Source organism: Homalodisca vitripennis, chromosome 1 (assembly GCF_021130785.1).
Source record: "Homalodisca vitripennis isolate AUS2020 chromosome 1, UT_GWSS_2.1, whole genome shotgun sequence".
Lineage (NCBI taxonomy): Eukaryota > Metazoa > Arthropoda > Insecta > Hemiptera > Cicadellidae > Homalodisca > Homalodisca vitripennis.
Window position 1 is genome coordinate 110,509,089 of NC_060207.1, and position 19,502 is coordinate 110,528,590.

At 31.9% G+C, this 19,502-nt stretch overlaps 2 protein-coding genes across 3 annotated transcripts; both read right to left on the reverse strand.

The window, feature by feature from the left end:
• Positions 1-117: 117 nt before the first annotated feature.
• On the reverse strand, positions 118-19,148 carry LOC124369098. 2 transcript variants are annotated; one of them, XM_046826841.1, is made up of 5 exons: positions 18,995-19,148; positions 11,982-12,076; positions 3,832-4,031; positions 2,815-2,919; positions 118-282 (listed from the first exon to the last, which is right to left on the reverse strand). In XM_046826841.1, exons 2-5 carry the CDS (start codon positions 12,046-12,048, stop codon positions 133-135), a joined length of 522 nt encoding a protein of 173 aa, XP_046682797.1. In that variant the 5' UTR covers positions 12,049-12,076; positions 18,995-19,148; the 3' UTR covers positions 118-132. The 2 variants fall into 2 exon arrangements, with proteins under 2 accessions (XP_046682797.1, XP_046682806.1); XM_046826850.1 differs by having other exon boundaries at positions 19,036-19,129.
• On the reverse strand, positions 13,697-18,001 carry LOC124369108 (protein SREK1IP1-like). The gene is made up of 2 exons (XM_046826863.1): positions 17,822-18,001; positions 13,697-14,264 (listed from the first exon to the last, which is right to left on the reverse strand). Exon 2 carries the CDS (start codon positions 14,251-14,253, stop codon positions 13,774-13,776), a length of 480 nt encoding a protein of 159 aa, XP_046682819.1. The 5' UTR covers positions 14,254-14,264; positions 17,822-18,001; the 3' UTR covers positions 13,697-13,773.
• Positions 19,149-19,502: the final 354 nt, after the last annotated feature.

Consider the following 19,502-nt stretch of genomic DNA (forward strand, 5'->3'; position numbering starts at 1 on the left):
TAAAAATACATTCTCAAAATACACATGGGTAAGGAATAAAACTACAATCTGAATCTGATTGGCAATTTCTTGTTCCCAAAGGCAGTTCTCCGGGGGTTCATCTGCTTCCTGCTCCAGCTCAGCCAAACCCAGCTATACAGAGGTGGCAAATAAAAATACATTCTCAAAATACACATGGGTAAGGAATAAAACTACAATCTGAATCTGATTGGCAATTTCTTGTTCCCAAAGGTAGTTCTCCGGGGGTTCATCTGCTTCCTGCTCCAGCTCAGCCAAACCCAGCTATACAGAGGTGGCAAATAAAAATACATTCTCAAAATACACATGGGTAAGGAATAAAACTACAATCTGAATCTGATTGGCAATTTCTTGCTCCCAAAGTTAATTCTACGAGGATTAATCTGCTTCCTGCTCCAGCTCAGCCAAACCCAGCTATACAGAGGTGACAAATAAAAATAAATTCTCAAAATACAGAATCATAGAACAAAGAGATTATAAAATAATTCAAAATTGAACAAACTATTAATTCAATTCAATCAGATAGAGAACAAGAATGTTTACTAATTGCATTCATAAAGAATATCCACATGTTGTTCATGACTCCATTATCAATTCCGCATCACTAATTTGACTGACTGAACTTCTTTAATTTAATTTTAATGTTAGGAAGCCAAAAATAACATGGTATTTTTTAGCTGGCTTTTCAATATAGTAATATATTTAAAATGATGAGACCAATATAAATCGAAACATTTATAGTCCCAGCAAATGTTTCTCATGTGCATTCCAATACATTAGACGAAAATGTACCTAAGGAGCTTTATTATTAGGGTCAATCGTAGGGGGGTCATGTGTATGAGAATATTTTTATCAGAGAATTATTTGGTAAGTCATAGCCATCTGGAACTCTGATGGGTCCCAGGCCTTCATAAAACTTATAGATATATTTGAGTTTCAAGATATCTTAATTGAACCAGAAAAATACTATGGTATTGGTTGTTCTGTGACAAGAACTACGGTTACAAACATTCAGTCAAGACCAAAAATTGCAAGTTATATCATGTAATTCTTTTTTAGAAAATTCTTGTATAAAGTTCCGTGTTGCACTATCTAGATCCCTCCTATCCAATTATACAGGGTGTCAATTAAGTCTGGAACCTCTTTTTTAATTTTTGAACCACAATAGAAAGAAATACCAAAGTTCACACGTACTTACTGGTGATAGTAACGCACACATCTGCCCAATCACCGACCGGATAATCCCTTTGGGGGACGGTCCACAAGGAGTCAGACAAAATTCTTAAATATCAGCATAGGTCAAGTTTGGTATCAATTTAAAGGTCTTACTTAGCAGAGTACAATGCCGCAAACCGGACTTAAAAAGGTGGATTTATTCAGTAGTTATAGCTATTTGAATTTTTAAACAATTGAACAATGTAAATTATTATGTATTACAAGTAAACACCAATTTTTAAGTACCTGTGATCAAAGTAAGTGTTCAAAATGTTCCCCTCCCATCATCTGAAAATGTAGTAATCGAAGCCAGGAATCAATAATTATTACCAATAACACAACTACTGTTAGAATGTGAAAGTGGCAGATAGAGTCATACACAGCATCCACAGAAACTTAACGTTTGGGCAGGTATTACAGGAAATCAAATTATGGGCCCAGTATTTATCAATGGTAATTTAAATGGTGACTCGTATCTAGCAATGCTCCAAAATGAGATAGTTCTGTACTACAAGCTGCTCTTGGTCGACAATTTCAAAGAATTTATTTCCAACAAGATGGCGCGCCACAACACTTTGCTCTCCTTGTTAGAGAATACTTGGATACAATATTCCTTCACAGATGGATTGGAAGACATGGTGCAGTAGAGTGGCCTGCTCGTTCCCCTGATTTATCTCCGCTGGATTTTTTTTCTTTGGGGATACCTCAAAGATAAAGTTTATCGTACTAAGCCTCGAGATTTGGCGCACCTAAGAAATCTCATAGTCCAAGAAGCTAAAGATATTCCTCGTGACTACCTTCAAAATGCAGTGGATGGCTTTTACAACCGCCTAGGACATTGCCAGACGATGGGGGGGGGAACATTTTGAACATTTACTTTGATCACAGGTACTTAAAAATTGGTGTTTACTTGTAATACTTAATAATTTACATTGTTCAATTGTTTTAAAATTCAAATAGCTATAACTACTGAATGAATCCACCTTTTGAAGTCCGATTTGCAGCATTTTACTCTGCTAAGTAAGACCTTCAATTTGATACCAAACTTGACCTATGCTGCTGTTTAAGAATTTTGTCTGACTCCTTGTGGACCGTCCCCCAAAGGGATTATCCGGTCGGTAATTGGGCAGATGTATGCGTTACTATCACCAGTAAGCACGTGTGAACTTTGGTATTTTTTTATATTGTGGTTTAAAAATTAAAAAAGAGGTTCCAGACTTAATTGACACCCTGTATAATAATGAAGGAACACAACAGAGCACTTTCTGCTGTACTCAACCTAGCAAATGATAACTCACTGAAGTAGTAGTTTTTAAAATGAAAAAATTATGTTTAAACTTATTCTTTAATTGCAGGAAGTGTGATTTTCAGGAGGTAGAATTTGAACGTTAATAATCAGATGGCATAATTTTAGAAGTAATAATGTCATTAAACATCAGTCTAAAAATACTAAAAAACATTGTTTTGTTCCACATACTGTATGTATAACTATTAGGACTAAACAATATAATGTATGATTGTTTGATTGTTATAAGTCTGTTTGTATCACTAAGGTACTTTAGTTTATGTTTAGAATCTTACCTTTTTATTCAGGAAATTTTCTTCCAAGTTCTTCTTCTTAAATCTTAAACGATCCAATTCTTTAGTCTTACAAAAAATTGATTGCTTCAACTCCTCTTCTATTCCCTGCAAATTATGAATGAAATTGATCTTTTTAAATTCTACTTAGAATTATACTTAATTAGTATCAATGAATTGAAAATTTAAGTTAAAACAAGTTGGGATTTTATACAGAAAATCAAAGAAGAAATTTTACAGTCAGAGGAAGTTGAGACTCATTGTTCTTTTATCAGTTATACCTTCCTCCCTACTAATTACCTATATCATTGCAATGTGTTTCAGCTTGGAGAATAATTACATAGTATGCATCACAAAAAATTTCAAACAAACCTACTTCTGAAACAAAGCATTAAAGTAAAGTTCAACTTAATCTCATCTCAAAACTATTAGTCCCTGTCTTATTTATATTAGTCTGTGAGGCAGGAACCTAATTTTATTTTATAAAAACACAACATAGCTTCATAATGCTGATATAGAAATTTCCTCTATGAAAGAAGTCAATCATCAGTCACACAACTTTTAATGGAGATCAAAATGGGTAGGTAACAAACGATTAAAAATACTACATGATAAAGTTTTGACACATGTCTTATTGTCAGCTTGACACACAAAAATACAAAATTTAGATATGTAAATAATAATTAAATTAATGTAAGCCAGTGAGATAAAGAAACTTAAAGTTAGTTGAAATTTACTACAAATTTAATGCTAACACTGGTTTAAATATTATTTACATATTTGATTAATGATTTTAAATGTGTCATCCACCAGACACAAAAACAAATATGATCTGCAAGACATTATTCATTTGGTATTTTGAACTCTTTCACTACCTTCTAATTTTTATTCCTTCAAAACTAGCATGAAGGATGATCAGTTTCTTTTCTAGGGTAAATTCCTTTATTGATATCATGAAAGACTAGATTGTGGTCTAATACAGTTCAAAATGAATCTTCTTTCCCGAATTGTATATTTTACCTCAGGATTGAGGTTCTTGAATGCCAACTGCATCGTTGGATGGGCATGCAGTGCTGGCAAAAGATTCTTCTTGTCCCCATGTAGTACCTCCTCATACAGCTCTCTATACTTTTTGTTCTGAGTAGACAAGTTCTTAATGTCCTTGGTCTGCTTTTTACGCAAGGCTTGTGTCTTCTCCTTGTTTATAGCATTGGTACTGTCTGGAATCATCAAATAATTCTAGAATGTTACACCTAGACTATTTTACAATCTTGCAATCTATAAACTAAGTCATAGACCAATTTTAATCCTTATAAGCCCAGTATCTTATCTACTTGGTGACAATACAGATATCACTGAATGTTCTCAAATTAGAGCTATGACACAAGTAAGTTAACTACTGTTTTTTATGATTTTTTTATTGATGCTAAATGAATAAGTTAATAAAGATGATTTAATTTTTAACTATCAGAAATGAGTACATAACATGTTTATTCACCGCTTAATCTTTAACAGCCACGGTAAAATATTTTCTGAAACTAAGTATTTAAGTCATAAAGATAATAATTTGAGACATATCTTTAAATATATATGCACAACATTGTATATGTATGACATCTCCTTGCTTTTGATGTACAATCCTAAATTAGCAAAACCAATCTTTGTGTTCTGTAATTTTAATTTTCAAGAACTATTCAAGACAACTTTTAAAATATAACTTTTGTTTGTAATAAAGCACAAAGTGTGGGTGGACAGTATGGTGGAATAATTATTTCATAACTCTGAATAAGGAATGACATCATTCTAATGTATTCATATGCATGATATGAGTAAAGGATTTTTATTAGATTTCCACAGTAAGAAATAGTATTTTTTTACTAGTCTAAATAAAGTACTAGCAAATGTATTTATATAATTTCTTCAGGTGAAGAGTTGAATTGTCAACAGTGTTAAGAAAATAACAGAAGTTGTTGAAAAATAAAGTGAAACCATATACCAAATTAGAGTCTCAAATAAAATCAAAAGCATTTTATCTTAAACTACATGAGGAAAAGCTCACCTTGTTTTAGATTAGAGCTAGTACCACCATTGCTATCTCTTAAACGACTAAATTTACAGGAAAGTTTAAAGGAAAACCTTCACCTACCTTTTAGTGGCATTTTTTAAAGGATTTTTCCCCTTTAAAGCCTTATTCTGCCCGTCCACTGGTCTGTGTGAGGATCTTATCAAACAGAATAAGGGGAGAGTTGATACCTTCAAACTAACAGACAGGATTTGAACCTGTATTATCTCTAGCACAGATCCAAAGTCTGATGACATCTTAGGCCGCTCGGTCATTAGCATTGCTAATTAAAAATACGATATATTATTTCAAAATTTTGCCACTATTTGCAAACATGGCGGCCACTTTAAGATTTATGGCAGCTTATGGTTTCTTATATCCAGTATCAACTGTCAGGGTTTTACTATTCTGACTATTTTTAAAAATCTCAACAAGATTGTCTTAAAATGTAAACCACTGCCATTTTGTATATGTTGAACTGTAAGAAGTCAGATTTGCAATATTGCATTCTCATAATACATATCTTTACTTTTATGTACTACTCATCCTTTGCACTAATTTGAGGTTTAATTCTTATTCCTTATATGGCTGTCTCCTAATATGAAGAAAAATAAGACATTTTCATGAAAAAGTAAATACCTCCCATACAACCTGACTTGTAGGCTATGGTGGTATTATTTCGTAGTATTAAATTTTGGCAATTTATTAACTACAATAAGTTTTTATTAATGAATGCACACACATGATACTAATAGTATACTTAACGATAACATCATTTGCTTCTTTATTATGTTTGAAAATACGCACACAAAAGTTCTTAAACATTCATTAAAAAAAATTGTAATAGGAAGTAGCTCCTAGTTTTTAAAAATCCAAAAAGAGGTTCACATTAGCAAATGGCGGTCAAATTTTGGAATTCTAGAATCATATTTTTGATTAGCGCTAAAAATTATATAATATTCCCATTTAAATTTTCCTGTAATTTAGTTATTTATGAGATACCAATGGTTGCAACAGATAAAATGAGCATCATGTATACAGGGTGTTAACAAACTCTTCAAAGATCTCTTAAGAATTTGTTCTGATAAATGCAAACAAAAAATGAAATATAAATATGAGTTTGAAATGCTCAGTTTACTGTATGTCTATATATGTATTTTAGAGTTTATTTTCATTTCAGAAACCAGAAAAGTTTTTGGTCCAATTATGTCCTTGCAGTCTCAAAATAAGATAAAATTAATATTATATTATGGTTTGTTAATATTTTTAAAATTTGATAACGTAAAAACTCATAAGATTACGAACACTTTTAAAGAAAGGTTCTTTAAACCATTTAAAGAATAATAAAAGGTTTTCAATTTAAGTAAAAACACTTTGACCCTTAGATAACAAAAATTGGTAAGTAAATAATGTAGGTGTACGCTTTTTATGCTGTAATGCACAGTTAATGATGCCGTAAAAAATGAAAATTCTACTTAACTTATGAGTTTTTACATTATTAAGCATTAAAATTGTTAACCGGTCTCCATCTTGAAATATGATATGGTAATTTAATATTATATTATTGTTAATTGTGTCAAAAATGAATTGTTTATATTTATTAGTTTCTGAAATATAAAATAACATCTAAAATCACATACACAGAGACAGACAGCAATCTAAGCATTTCTAACCCCTGTTTATTAATTACTTCTAGGAACTTTGGATCTGAGTTAGAAATTACACAAGTTGAAATCCTGTCTGTAACCATTTCACTTTTTATCAGCAACGTTGACCTTTTACTGTATTGACTCTCCCCTTATTCTGTTTGATAAGATCCTTCAACAGGCCAGAGGCGCACAAGTATAGGCAGAATAAGGCTTACAATGGGACAGCCTTTCCTTTAAAAAATTATATCATGTTTGTCTTAACTCAAGAACAAATCCACAAAAGATTTCCAGAGAGTTTTAAACACACATATACAGGAATGAATATTAATAAAAAATGTGTTGGATCTTTAATAATCCCATTGTAGCAATAAGAATAAACACATACAAGTGTATGGTAAGTACATTTTCATCCAATGCTATTTCTTCTTGTCATTTTGTTTGTTTTAGTCATAGCCCTTTAATATAACTTTTCTGTCAGAAGAATTATAAATAAGAGGTGTGATCAAAAAGTTCCAGGACTTTTTATATACTATGGGAATGCAATGTCTCACAGCGATGCGGTTGGCAGCATTGTATTCCCTCACTCAACAGTAACACAGCTGTGTTTGCAGATCAATCATAACATCACTGAAAGTAACATTAGCACAGTTTGTTTGAGATTAGTTTTATAGAGTTTGGCTATTTTTTTTGTTTAATGAAAATGAATGTGAAAGAAGAGCAATGTGTTTATGTAAAGTTTTGTGTGAAACTGAACAAAACGTTTTCTGAAACCTTTTTGATGTTACAAGAGGCTTTTGGTGAAGAATGTCTAAGCCGATCATGCTGCCATCAGTGGTTCAAGAGGTTTAAAGATGGCTGAACATCCACAGACGTAAATTCACTCCACAAGGATTCAGGCCCGGATAAAATTCATGATTGACTTATATTTTCAGGAAATGACATATTTTATTAATTTATGAATTAAAGCAATTACATTTTTGGGATTTTTTCTGTGTATCCTGTTTTTATAAATGGTACTTAAAAGGTTGAGACAGAACCAGAACATTGTTAATTTCATATTGTTTGTACCAGTAAAGTATGAAGTTTAATTTCATATTGTTTGTACCAGTAAAGTATGAAGTTTATTATATATTTACAGCAATTTGTAGATTAATTTAATTTTCCTTCTTAAACATATTTTTATGGAGAGAGAAACTATTAGTTCCTATTTTAAAAACATGGCATCTACAATATTGTAACATCATTGATTCTACAACTTGCTTTATAGTCCAATACTCAACATTTGAAAAATAAGAAAACTGTATGAAAAACAATCTTTCTGTCTTAATATGTTGATAATATTGGATGGCAGGTGAATTATTTAGTTGTAGCGAGTTTTAAATGTTGTTAACATTAATTGTTAATAAAATTTGATGCACTTGTTATAAAAATCTGCTTCTTGGTATTTAATCTGTAATATATTTTTAATAATTTATGTAATTAAATATTTGTTTTTAGAATATTATAGACAACAAGATGTATAAAATAACAACACTGTTACTATATTGTTTATCTGTATGGAAAATTAAAGACATTGACTTTTCAAATTAAAGTATTTACTTGGCTTGCACTATTTCTCACCATTTTAAAAACCAAAAGCATCTTAATCTTTATTTTTGTGCATTTAAGTACTTACCTTGCACCTATGAGGATCTCAGACTCCATTAATACTTCTTTTGAAGGCTTTATTTTTATGTAAGGCGATATAACATAAATAAGTAAAATAATTTTCTGTAGTATAAAAGTGAACATTTAAAAAGATATACAAACGTAATATGTAAAGATTTGTTGCATTTACTTCAATTACTGAAAGATTCATACATGTATTCTAGTACTAAGAATGATGAATTTTTCTCAGTTCCTATACCAATAATTGGCCAAATCAATACTGTTAAAATTCACAAAAACTACTGTTCTTCACTAATATGATTTCAACTTAATCTGTAAGTAAACTCATTTTAGTAGTGCATAAAGAGTTTATTGGTAGAAAAAAATAGACTACAATGCTGTATGTATGTGGGAGGGACCTTACCTGTATTAGCCCTGGGACTCACCATGGCTCCCGGCAGCGCTATGTGCTCCAATCAATTGGGGGAAAAGATACTTAACTAACTGATAAATAGCCCAAATTATACTATGTAAGAATTCAGAAGTAATCTCAACCAATTGTTCTAGTTATTGTTTTAATATTAATATATTTGTTTGATTCTTTTCATTTGCATCTAATGAAAAGTTTTTATTAGTCACTTTCTTGTCTGTCTGTACACTACAAATCTTGTAATTGGTTTTGAAACCAGCTTTGTGTTTTCAATCACATCTGAAAGTGAAGAAAACTGATCCTACATATAGTCAATGAAACTTCCGCTTTTTTCCAGCAACAGAGTACACAAGGCCGTTAGGTCCACCAATCACCTCTCCACCGCCTAGTCTGAACGAAGAGATTTTGATCACCAGAACAAGCAGTTTTCCGGTTGAAGGAGTCAGAAATTTTGTCCATCTTCTCTCTCAGTTCTCTTGGAGTAGGCACATAACCTTTTCGGACTGTCAAAAGCTGCTTCGTCTATAGGTCATCACAATCTTTGCCAAAATTTTTCTGCCATTGTCTCCTTCGGACCTCATCATGAATAAAGATGATGAGACAGGTGACAACAGTGATCAGGAAAGGCCGAGACAGGCCTGAAGGAGTGTTGAATGGGTTGCTTGAGGGAGGAATGTAGCTCCTCAACTTGCAAGTCAAGCTCAACTGAAGAGACGGGGACAACCAGCAGGCATGGGTGATTTGCCAAGTAGTTGAAATAGTCCAATATGTCTTAAATTCTGTACAGGAAATGGATTTATCAAAATGTTTGCTTACTTACAATTTAATTTTTAAATATGAATTTTAAATTTAATTAGTATCATATTATTCATATCCAGTTGATTTTTGTATTGTACTTTTTAGGATATTAACTGTAAATAAATGTATGTGAAGCTTTTTTTTAATTTCGTGCTGAATACTTGAATTTGCTCCTCATTTTGTTCACATGACATAAAAAGTGAACAATTACTTTCAAATTTATTTATTTATAAATCATTTGACTGTATTTGTGTCAAAACATTGCAAATGCATATTTCCAAAAGTATAATAATCCTCAAGTTTTTCTGAAATGTTTGTTTTTCCAAATCAAGGTTCTTTTGGATTTATCATTACATGTGTATAAGGTCACATTCTCACAACAGACATTTCCAAACCTGAGATAAGCATCATGGCTCAATCATAACATTAAAAAATATTTTTTTTAAATAGAAAACCCAAAATTTGTAAGTTTGGTAAAGTCAATTCATTTAAAGGAATGGAGAGATCTATCCACCCGGATAAGACTACTGAAATTAGGCAAGATGACCTCGAAACAAATGGAAAAAAGAAGGTAGACTGGTAAGACACCATAATGGTACTACAATGGCACATTAGAAAATTTACACATTTCCTGAAGATTGAAGTTATGGAGTATGCTCATATCAACTTAATCCTGGGAACTTTACCTCAGAGATAAGACTTGCACAAATAGTTAGGAGAAAATGTGGTCATTTATATTGATAATCGCTCAATTCGAGCTCTTGCTAATTCGCATTTAAAAATTTTGAACTTTTAGTTGTTTTTGTTGAAAAAAAATACTATACAGCATAGTCTCCATATTGGTAGGAGGGATTGAACAACCATTGCTCCCTTTGGCAAAAGGTAGTCTCTACCAGGAGTGGAATACAAATTTCTCCTGGTAGTCTTCTGTACAATGAAGTAACAAAATTTAACAATACAGATAGTACATCACACACCCAGAAATAGCTTTCACCTCTCGGAATTCAGAATATCAGAGAGTACATCATATGCCACAGATGATTCCATCTTCAGATTCTCCTCACTCTTCAGGAATATCAGGAGAGCCCTACTAATATGTGCCTTGTGACTATTTGTTGTCAGTCTCCATCTCATTAAGGACCCGATTAGCTCTGCCTGGTTTTGTCAATCCCTCTTGGTCGACATACTAGGATTGTATGACTTCTGTGGGTGTAAGACAAGTGAAAATGTCAACTTTTAGAGAAACATTATTTTTCTGAACACTGTAAAAGAAAATGTTTGAAAAATAGATAATAGTTACGAATTATGTTAGAGTTATGGTTGTAAACTGTCAATCTTTGAAGCTAGGTGATTTGTCAGTAGCTTTAGAGAATTTCAATTGTGACATTATACTTTTTATCAAAATACTGGCTACTCAGGAATGGTGCATATATATATATATATATATATATATCCCAAACAACTTTAAGCTTGCATTGGCATACTCTAGACAGCTAAATCTTCTATTTTGCTAAAAAAAATAAATGAATAAATATTAACTTTAATATATGCTAGTTGGTGTTTCTCAATTGATCCAAGTTGAAATTGTTAGTGTTATTTTTATCTCTGTTTATAGTAACCCCTCTTCTGATAGTAATAATTGTTCTGTAGTTTTATCGCCCTTTTGCAGTTTGTATCACAGAAAGAAATGTAATGCTATACTGTTCTTGCTGCTTTACATTAATGTTGACTTTAATGTTAACATTGAAAAGTAACATAACAGTTCAATTTGAAAATATCTTGCAATCTCTTTAACTTATATTGAACAAAGAAAGAACCTACACAAGAAAAGTGCTGTTTGAACATTAATTTGCAGTTTAAAAAATTACAACTATAAAGACTGGTTTTTCAAATGAAAAGATTTGATCATACTTCTTTATGTTTTGAATTTTGTACAGAACTAATTCATGACATATTTAAAGAAATCACCTTTAGGAAACTAAATGCATGGAAGCTTTATATGTTTTCCCGTAATCTTTCAAATGTTAACTGGAGACCATTGCCTAGTATCAGAAAGGTAGAATATGCATTTGAGTCTACTCTTCTAGATTTCTACTATAACAAATCATGTCCTAAAAAATAACTGAGAGAATTAAGTTAAAGCTTAAGAAAAAGTGTTACAGTTGATTAGAACACCCTTATAAATAAAAAGAACAATAGAGAAGTTTTGTTCATCCAAGATATGTTGAAAATTCTTGTTTATCAAAACTATTTACAGTTATAGATGTTTTATATTAGCTATAAAAATGTTATTGAAATATAAAAAAATAAAAATCAGGCACAATGAAGAGTTTATTACTAAATTTAATAAGTGGTTAGCTATATTAATTAATTTGAATACATAGAAATTTTTGAAGTCCAGCACAAACACTCATTAATATCAAAACTGTTGGTATTACTAATGTTAAAATCAGTTTTTATACATGTAAACATTACTACAATAAAATCTAAAACAAAAATCAAAATACTACTTGCAAGAAACTCAAAATGATAGTTTAAAAAAATTTAAGGTATTTAGAAAGAAAAGGCATAAAGTTTAACTCACTATAAAGTGCCGTTACACCTCGAAACTGTTCTAACTTGTCTTTAGTAGTCCACCTCTCGTCTTCCATGATAGCATTTAACAGATCTTATGATAACCTGTGAGAAATATAATGGTGTTTAGTAATTATGCTATTATATATGTGGTATGGTGGAGTTTATTTCCAAATAGACTACTTATAATTATTTGATTACTGACACGAAATAAATATAGAGATAATTTTAAAATTAGTGCCAGTATATTTAAAAAATATGAAATCCGGAGGAAATTGCAAAAAGGAAACATAATACATCCAACAAAAAAAGGTTTTTTATAATCAATAATTCCGGATCTTCTTGTGAAAATAGTTTTAAATGAATTGGTGAAGAATCCTTTACATTTAGCAAAAGTTAAATTGGATTTTATTTAAAAATATATATCATGAAAATTAATGTTTGTACTGTTCTATAAAAGTGATTTACTTATTTAAAATTAAAATGGTGAATATTACATTAAACCCAAAATTTTGAGTACAGTTTATAATAGGCTACAGATGAAAAAGGTTCAGCCAAATAATGTAATGTTCGAGATGATATGACTCATTCAGTGCCTGAGAAAAACAGCCTCTTCAACCACTCACTCTTCCATATCCATAATTATATTGAACAAATTGATAGCTGTCTAGTTGTTCAAACACACTTCTTTCCATCAGCCGAACAAATGAAACCAGCCCCTTCAAGTCTATACCTAAGTAATTTTTCACACACCAATTTTATCTTGGTAATCATAGCCCCATGGATGGCTCTTACTCAGCAGGTATGAGCCATCAAATGCAAGAGAAAAGCAAGCAGGAAAAATGAATTAATTAATATTAAAGTGTTATCTAACTACCATTAGGCCATTAGTAAAATGCCACAGACCAAAGTGACACCTGCTCTTTACTTCAGTAGTGAAGCAGATCAGACAAGTAAAAGTCTAAAAAGTATAGAAATCTGTACTCTCCGGAGGAATTCTAAAGCCTCCCATGTCAATTCAAAGTCAGTTATGCATCTCTTACCTTGTTTAACATGTTCATGACGAAATGTACCCCATCAGATATACGCAATCTTCCACAACTGCCGTTGTGTACCTAATCGGGTACATACCGGGCTTTCGTAAAGTGCATTGTGCGCCCGATGGGGAACATTTTACTATGCATATTTAAATACCTCAGTTTCTCGTTATACTTTAAGTTTACGTTATAACGTTTGAAGTTAAGTAAAATATGGACGATTTTTTGCTATTATTAATGAAAAATTTTATGGCAAATAAGTGTCCAAAAATCTCTGACATCATGAAAATGTTAATATTTAAAACATTAACAAATTTTAAAAAAGTTATGAGCATTTAGTATTTTATGTATTATATCGTTATTTACATCTACTTATATTAAAATACATACCCTAACATGTCTTTGTAAGTATTTGTACATGTAATTAAAGTTGTTACCAAATTTTCATGGACAGTTTTCCAAAAAAGATTAAGAATAAAATAACACAAGAACATAAAAATAGTATATTTGGTTTGGTAGTGATGTACAAAGTTACTCTTTGAATTACACTGGAGAAATTGTTAACCTGAAGCCATAATACATATCAAAAAATCTAAGTAAGTGCTGTTAAATCATAATTTTAGGTTGTAAGCTTTTATGAAATATATAAGGACAAAAAAGAGGGGTAAACTACATAAAAAGACAGCAATTTGGTATTCAAACTTCTTTATTTTAGATTTTACATTATACAATGTTTGAACTAAATTACATACAACACTTTACATTTCAGTCTGACTCACTACTAGAACGAGACCGTTTTGTCTTTCTGTGCTTTGTTTTGTGTTTCTTCTTCTTCTTTTTTGATTTGTGCTTACTTTTCCTGGTGCGATCACTTTCACTGAGAGATGTGTCCTCGTCACTGGATGATTTCTTCCTTTTCTTCTTGGGACTTTCCTCTTCAGATTCCGAACTATCTTGGGCCTTGTGTTTTCGTTTCTTCTTCTTTTTCTTAGCTTTATTTTTCTTCTCGTCCTTCAGTTTAGAACGCAACTCCTCATCCCTCAACAGGGTGAGTGGTGTCGTATAGTCGTCTTCTGTGTCACTGCTGGTGCTGCTCACGTCCAACACTATATCTTTGTTGGGATCTATTTTGATGAAGTTTCTGCACTGATAGGTCAAGTGTCCTGCGTATCCACACTTTTTACATGCTGGTCGCACAGTCTCTTTCCCTTGTGGCATTAAGCGTGCTAGAATTTCTGGATCCATTTTCACGTTGTCTGAAAATTAAAATGAACAAAATATAGAACACTGAATTTCATGGTCAATACACAAGAATGTGATGCTGAATGTGGTTTTTCAAATTTCATCTTACAACTATCAGTTGAACTCTGATATATTAAGTATTCGATCATGTTTCATAATGTTGTCCACATAGTTGAATCATAATTGTTCACATTTAAAATTTGGACATGTTACCACAGAGTATTAAAGCCTCATAGTCAACTGGATCCAACTTTGGCCAACACAGTATATCTCTAACTAGTGCAATATACCCCTCTGTGAATACAATCCACAATCTAATGGCAGTGGATAAACAGGAACAGTTTATTTTGTTTTGTCATCATGTAAAATTCAAACAACAGTGGATTTAATAATAATTGCCTGTCATAGGTTCCTCAATTCCATTGTAGAAGAAACAGGGACAGAGAGAGGATTAGTCCGAGATATAATACGAACCAAACTACACAATCATAAATTACCTACACTATGTAAAGTGATGGCCTCACTTCTCTTTAATTTACAATGTCCTTTCACTATATAAAACTTTTCATTTCTTAAATCTGTTGGCAACACAATCAGGCAACCAATGTCTAAATGAGCCTATAAGATAGCCCGCCTACTCATTTACTAAATACAAAAATTATGGTATCAATCCATAAATTTCTTTAATAATAAAGACCGTTAGTAATTTTAAGTAAGCTTGCACTTTAAAAGCATTGTCTACAAACAGTTTCCTTAAGAATAAATGTAATTTGATTAAACAAACTTCAAGTTGTAAGCCTATATCGGTCTAGGTATTAGTGGCTACACACACACCATGTGCGTGTGCGCGCACGCGGACACACACACAGATAGATGGATGGATAATGCATTTAGTATATTCTTTAACAAAATTACAGACAATGATTATATTCAGAGTTATTTTGTTACTTGCCATATAGAAAACTTTCCAACAAATTTAAAAGTTAACATCTGGAATTTAGGAGATTATCGCAACATTTTAAATACTATGTGAATTTTACTGCAGTTTTTTGTCAAATGACAAAGCTACACTTTTTATTGTAGCTTTAGGGCTTTGAGTACTGTACATTATGTTCAAACCACTTCATAAGTGCTGGTATTGTGCTATGAATTATGTCTGTTTTCACCAAACTACAGTTGAACAGGTCTTTGAAATATTTTACGCCAGTAGTGTAAGTAGAAGCAAATTGTGTCTATTGAGGCTGAGGAGATTAACTGGTAATCAAATGCAGCTATATGGTTACTCAGAAATTTGAACTGTGTACTATATTAAATATAGACTTAATAGGCATTGCCACGCCTAACTATACCAGCAATTTACTGGGTCTGATATGCCAATGTCGCTGCTCTTAAAAGGTTAGCCTTAATCTCTCCTTATATTGGCCTAAACATATAAAAATAATACACGTATGGTAATATTTTGGTAAATCTTAAGATCAGCGACTACCGCTCCAATCGCTGTAATTTTTTGCATACTAACACAGGTTAACGTAATTTCACCGAAAAAAATAGTCCCGATTATCGCTAACATAAAAAACCAGTTTTTCGGCAGTACAATGTTGGCAATACAAAACACATAAATAACAAGATTTTCGACTATCAAACTAAAAACAATGGCCGACCATGGTCATTTTAATGAGTTGACAGTAGTCACGTGACAAACAGGAAAGTTTCCGATTGGCCGGGCGGATCACGTGACCTATAGGACGGCTTCGATTGACCGCCAGACGTAAACAAACAAACCCACATGGACAAGGAATAATTAGTGAAGTTATTGACATGGCGTGCGATGGTTCTTGTCACACGCTAAAAAGACCCTAGCTTGCCTATTCAAAACACAGATCACGTGATGCTTGCCCGCTGCGCAGCGCTTTCCGCTGCTTGCTCTTTTACAGAAAAATTAAATCGAGCTTGCAAAGTCCAAGCCCAGATCACGCCATGACTGCTTACACACACAAAACTCAGACAGAACTAACACAGGTTTCATTACAGGCAAAAGATAAGTGGCGCGCATTTATCACTGATAAGATAAGACGAGTTTATACTAGAAGTAGTACCTGGACTACTGCCCTACGAACTAATAAGACCAAAAAAACGAATAAATGCACTGTCAGTCAGTTTTTTTTTAATTTGATTTTTTTCAAATTTTTTTTTGGGGGGGGAGTAAACGGCTACAGGGATAATTGGGACTATTTTTTTCGGTGAAATTACGTTAACCTGTGTTGGAATGCAAAAAATTACGGCGATCGGAGCGGTAGTCGCTGATCTTAAGATTTACCGATATTTTAATTTTACATAAGCAATTTTGTTTATTAAAAATTGCAGTCAATTTTAGAAAACTACACGACATTGCTTTGAAAGATGATAAGACATGTTTTCGTGGCTTCAACATGTTGGACTCGTACCGAAAAACCCATTAACTTATGTGAAATTTGTCAATCAAACTAATCATTGAAAATGTGATTAGGAGAAAAATGCTAATAGTTTGAGTTATGTGAGTCTATAATAATTATATTTAGGAATTTATGACTTTAAGCCAGTTTTCTACATAATGTATAAATCACGAATAATATTAATTATACACCAAATCAGCATAGGACCTTGACTGTAGGAAATTCCTCTTTCGTGTAGGCTAACCCATTGAGAAAGTATTTGTTAAGGCCTCTGCATGAACAGTAGCAGCAATTAAATTGGGGAAAATTTTAAGACTGGTTAGAGCTTACTTAAAAAAAAAGGCTGCAGTATAGTAAGCTGCCACCACCACCATCAAATCAGAGTAACAAACAAACGATTAGCAATACTTGACAATCAAATACAAAAACATTTCATTTATAGTTCATTACAATTAATTAATACCAATTCTTTTGTATGCTCTGGTATTTACAATGTTGTTCCAATTTAATTCAAACAAAGTAAAATTGTTGTCTTATTTGTCACATTTTATAAATACAAATAGCCTACATAGTTTTTTATTCATTATTAAATAATTATTACTTTTTTAGATATTTAAACACAACTGAACTATAGGCTGCAGTATAATAAGCGTTTAACACTCGAGTGATCGATAATATTGAATCATCATTAGAATGATTTAAATGCTGACAGGCATGTTTGTTTACCCTGTTAAATAATTGTAAATGTCCAAACTTAGTATTAAGAAAGTTGTATTATTTTATATAATCTAAAATGCATACATGTCTTTGAAATAAAATTATAGCTTTACTATGATACAATCTTAAAAGTCAATAACGTAATTCAATACAACATTATTGTTCCAATGTAACTGAAACAAAGTTAAACCATGTGTGTAGTATTTGAGTAATGACCACTATAAATGGGATATACTGTAGTTTATCAATACCTATTACAAAATAATGTGTTGAGCTATAAACTAATAAATTTATAAATGGGTTAATTCAAATAGACTATACACCACAATTATTTGGTACTAAGAAGTCCTACTATTTTTAGGCTATACATGCTTACATATTATAAATATAAAAAGTTAAACATAACCTTAACAAGCGCTTACGTGATCTGGGCTTGAATTTGGGTACCCTCTCGAGGGATGATTTTCTTGTTTCGCAGAAGTGCAGGGTGGTGCCACCAAAGCTCTCAGTGATGACCAAGGGCGTTTCTGATTGGTATTTTCCCGACTTCAGATCATACTCCAGATCGTCCAACTTCTCTGACGTCAGATCCCGTTGTAAGATTTAGGACATGATCTAAGATCAGGAAAGTACCAAATGAAAATGCTTTTGGCCTTCAGTAACACCTCAGTCCCACCCGGCACTGCTGGCAAAAAAGGAAAATCATCCCTCGAGATAGCCAAATTCAAGCTCAGATCACATAAGCGCTTGTAAAGGTTATGTTTAACTTTTAGTACTAATAGTAACATATTTATGATAACCTAATCTAAATCTACTTATATCGCATAAGTAGCATAGTGTAGTATTTCTAATATATGACTCATTGCTTACATGAAATGGACTGGGCTGTTACTGGCTACTGAGTAACCCAAAACAAAAAAATTGTTCTGAGAACAAATTATTTGGCCCAGCTGTTACTGAAACAACAGTATCCCGATAATAGGTTACCACTGAATTAGCTCTTGCTGGCACTAATACTGCAGATCTAATGGCACACGTGCAGTGGTATGCACATGTTTTATTTGTGTCACACCTCAAAATAGTAAAAAGTAAGTAAATGTTATACGGTTTTGTTTGTTATATTTTATAATTACATAATAAATACAATTACTGAACAGGGTAAACAAACATATGACAGCATTTAAATCGTTCTAATTAATAATTCAAGATTAATGATCACTCGAGTGTTGGACGCTTATTATACCGCAGCCGAACTATACCGTAATTTGAAATACCTATAACGTAATTCAGTTGGACATTTTAGTTTCTAGTAGGAGTTTAGACAATAATCATTATTATCCATGGTTCAATTTGTGGTTGCAGCCAACTGGCTAACTAGCCACTTTTTTATTTTAAATCCATAAAAGATTATACAAGTATTTTAGTTGCTTGATTTATAAAATAAGAAATAATAATAATAACTGCAATAAATGAGAAACTATAATGCTTTAAGTGAAAAGTCAAATCCAAAAAGTCTAGTTATAACAACGCCTGAATGTTTGGAGAACATAATATATATTACAATACAAGTATTATTTTACAAAACACTTGCATACCTTAAAAATATTCAGATTCCACCTTTATATAAACAACTCACAAAAGTAATCGGTGAAATTTATCAAACAAATACGTTTAACCTAACACTCTCAAGACAAGACTTTGATTTCATTCTATCACGTGACAATATTTACTGTTGTTTGTTGTTGATGATTTTTTGTGGCAAACCACTCGTATACACATACATAGAGTAAGAGTGAAAAGTAAACCAAGGACAGGACAAAAGGATATAATCATTTTAATATTAACCCAAAAAAAGCTGATAGAGTTAGACTCACTTCTGGTTCTCAGCACAGTTCGTTATTCTTTTCCTGGTGATATTTTAATATTTATAACTGGTGCTTCCTCTTTTAAAGTGTGGAAATACTTAAAATATTATGTAAAATACCTAGTTAGTGCTTATTTATAATTTTCTGTTATAAAACCCCTACAGTTAAGTATAACAAAATGGAAACCTCAAAGATTAACCCTTCATGTGTAAACAAATATTTATATGATAATCATAGT

Bases quoted from the DNA above. Each gene is read 5' to 3' on its own strand.
- LOC124369108 (XM_046826863.1), bottom strand. From the start codon at position 14,253: ATGGATCCAGAAATTCTAGCACGCTTAATGCCACAAGGGAAAGAGACT.
- LOC124369098 (XM_046826841.1), bottom strand. From the start codon at position 12,048: ATGGAAGACGAGAGGTGGACTACTAAAGACAAGTTAGAACAGTTTCGA. The intron at 4,032-11,981 runs GTGAGTTAAACT...TGATGATTCCAG, and splicing joins AGGTGTAACGGCACTTTATA to ACAGTACCAATGCTATAAAC. The intron at 2,920-3,831 runs GTAAAATATACA...CATAATTTGCAG, and splicing joins TCAAGAACCTCAATCCTGAG to GGAATAGAAGAGGAGTTGAA.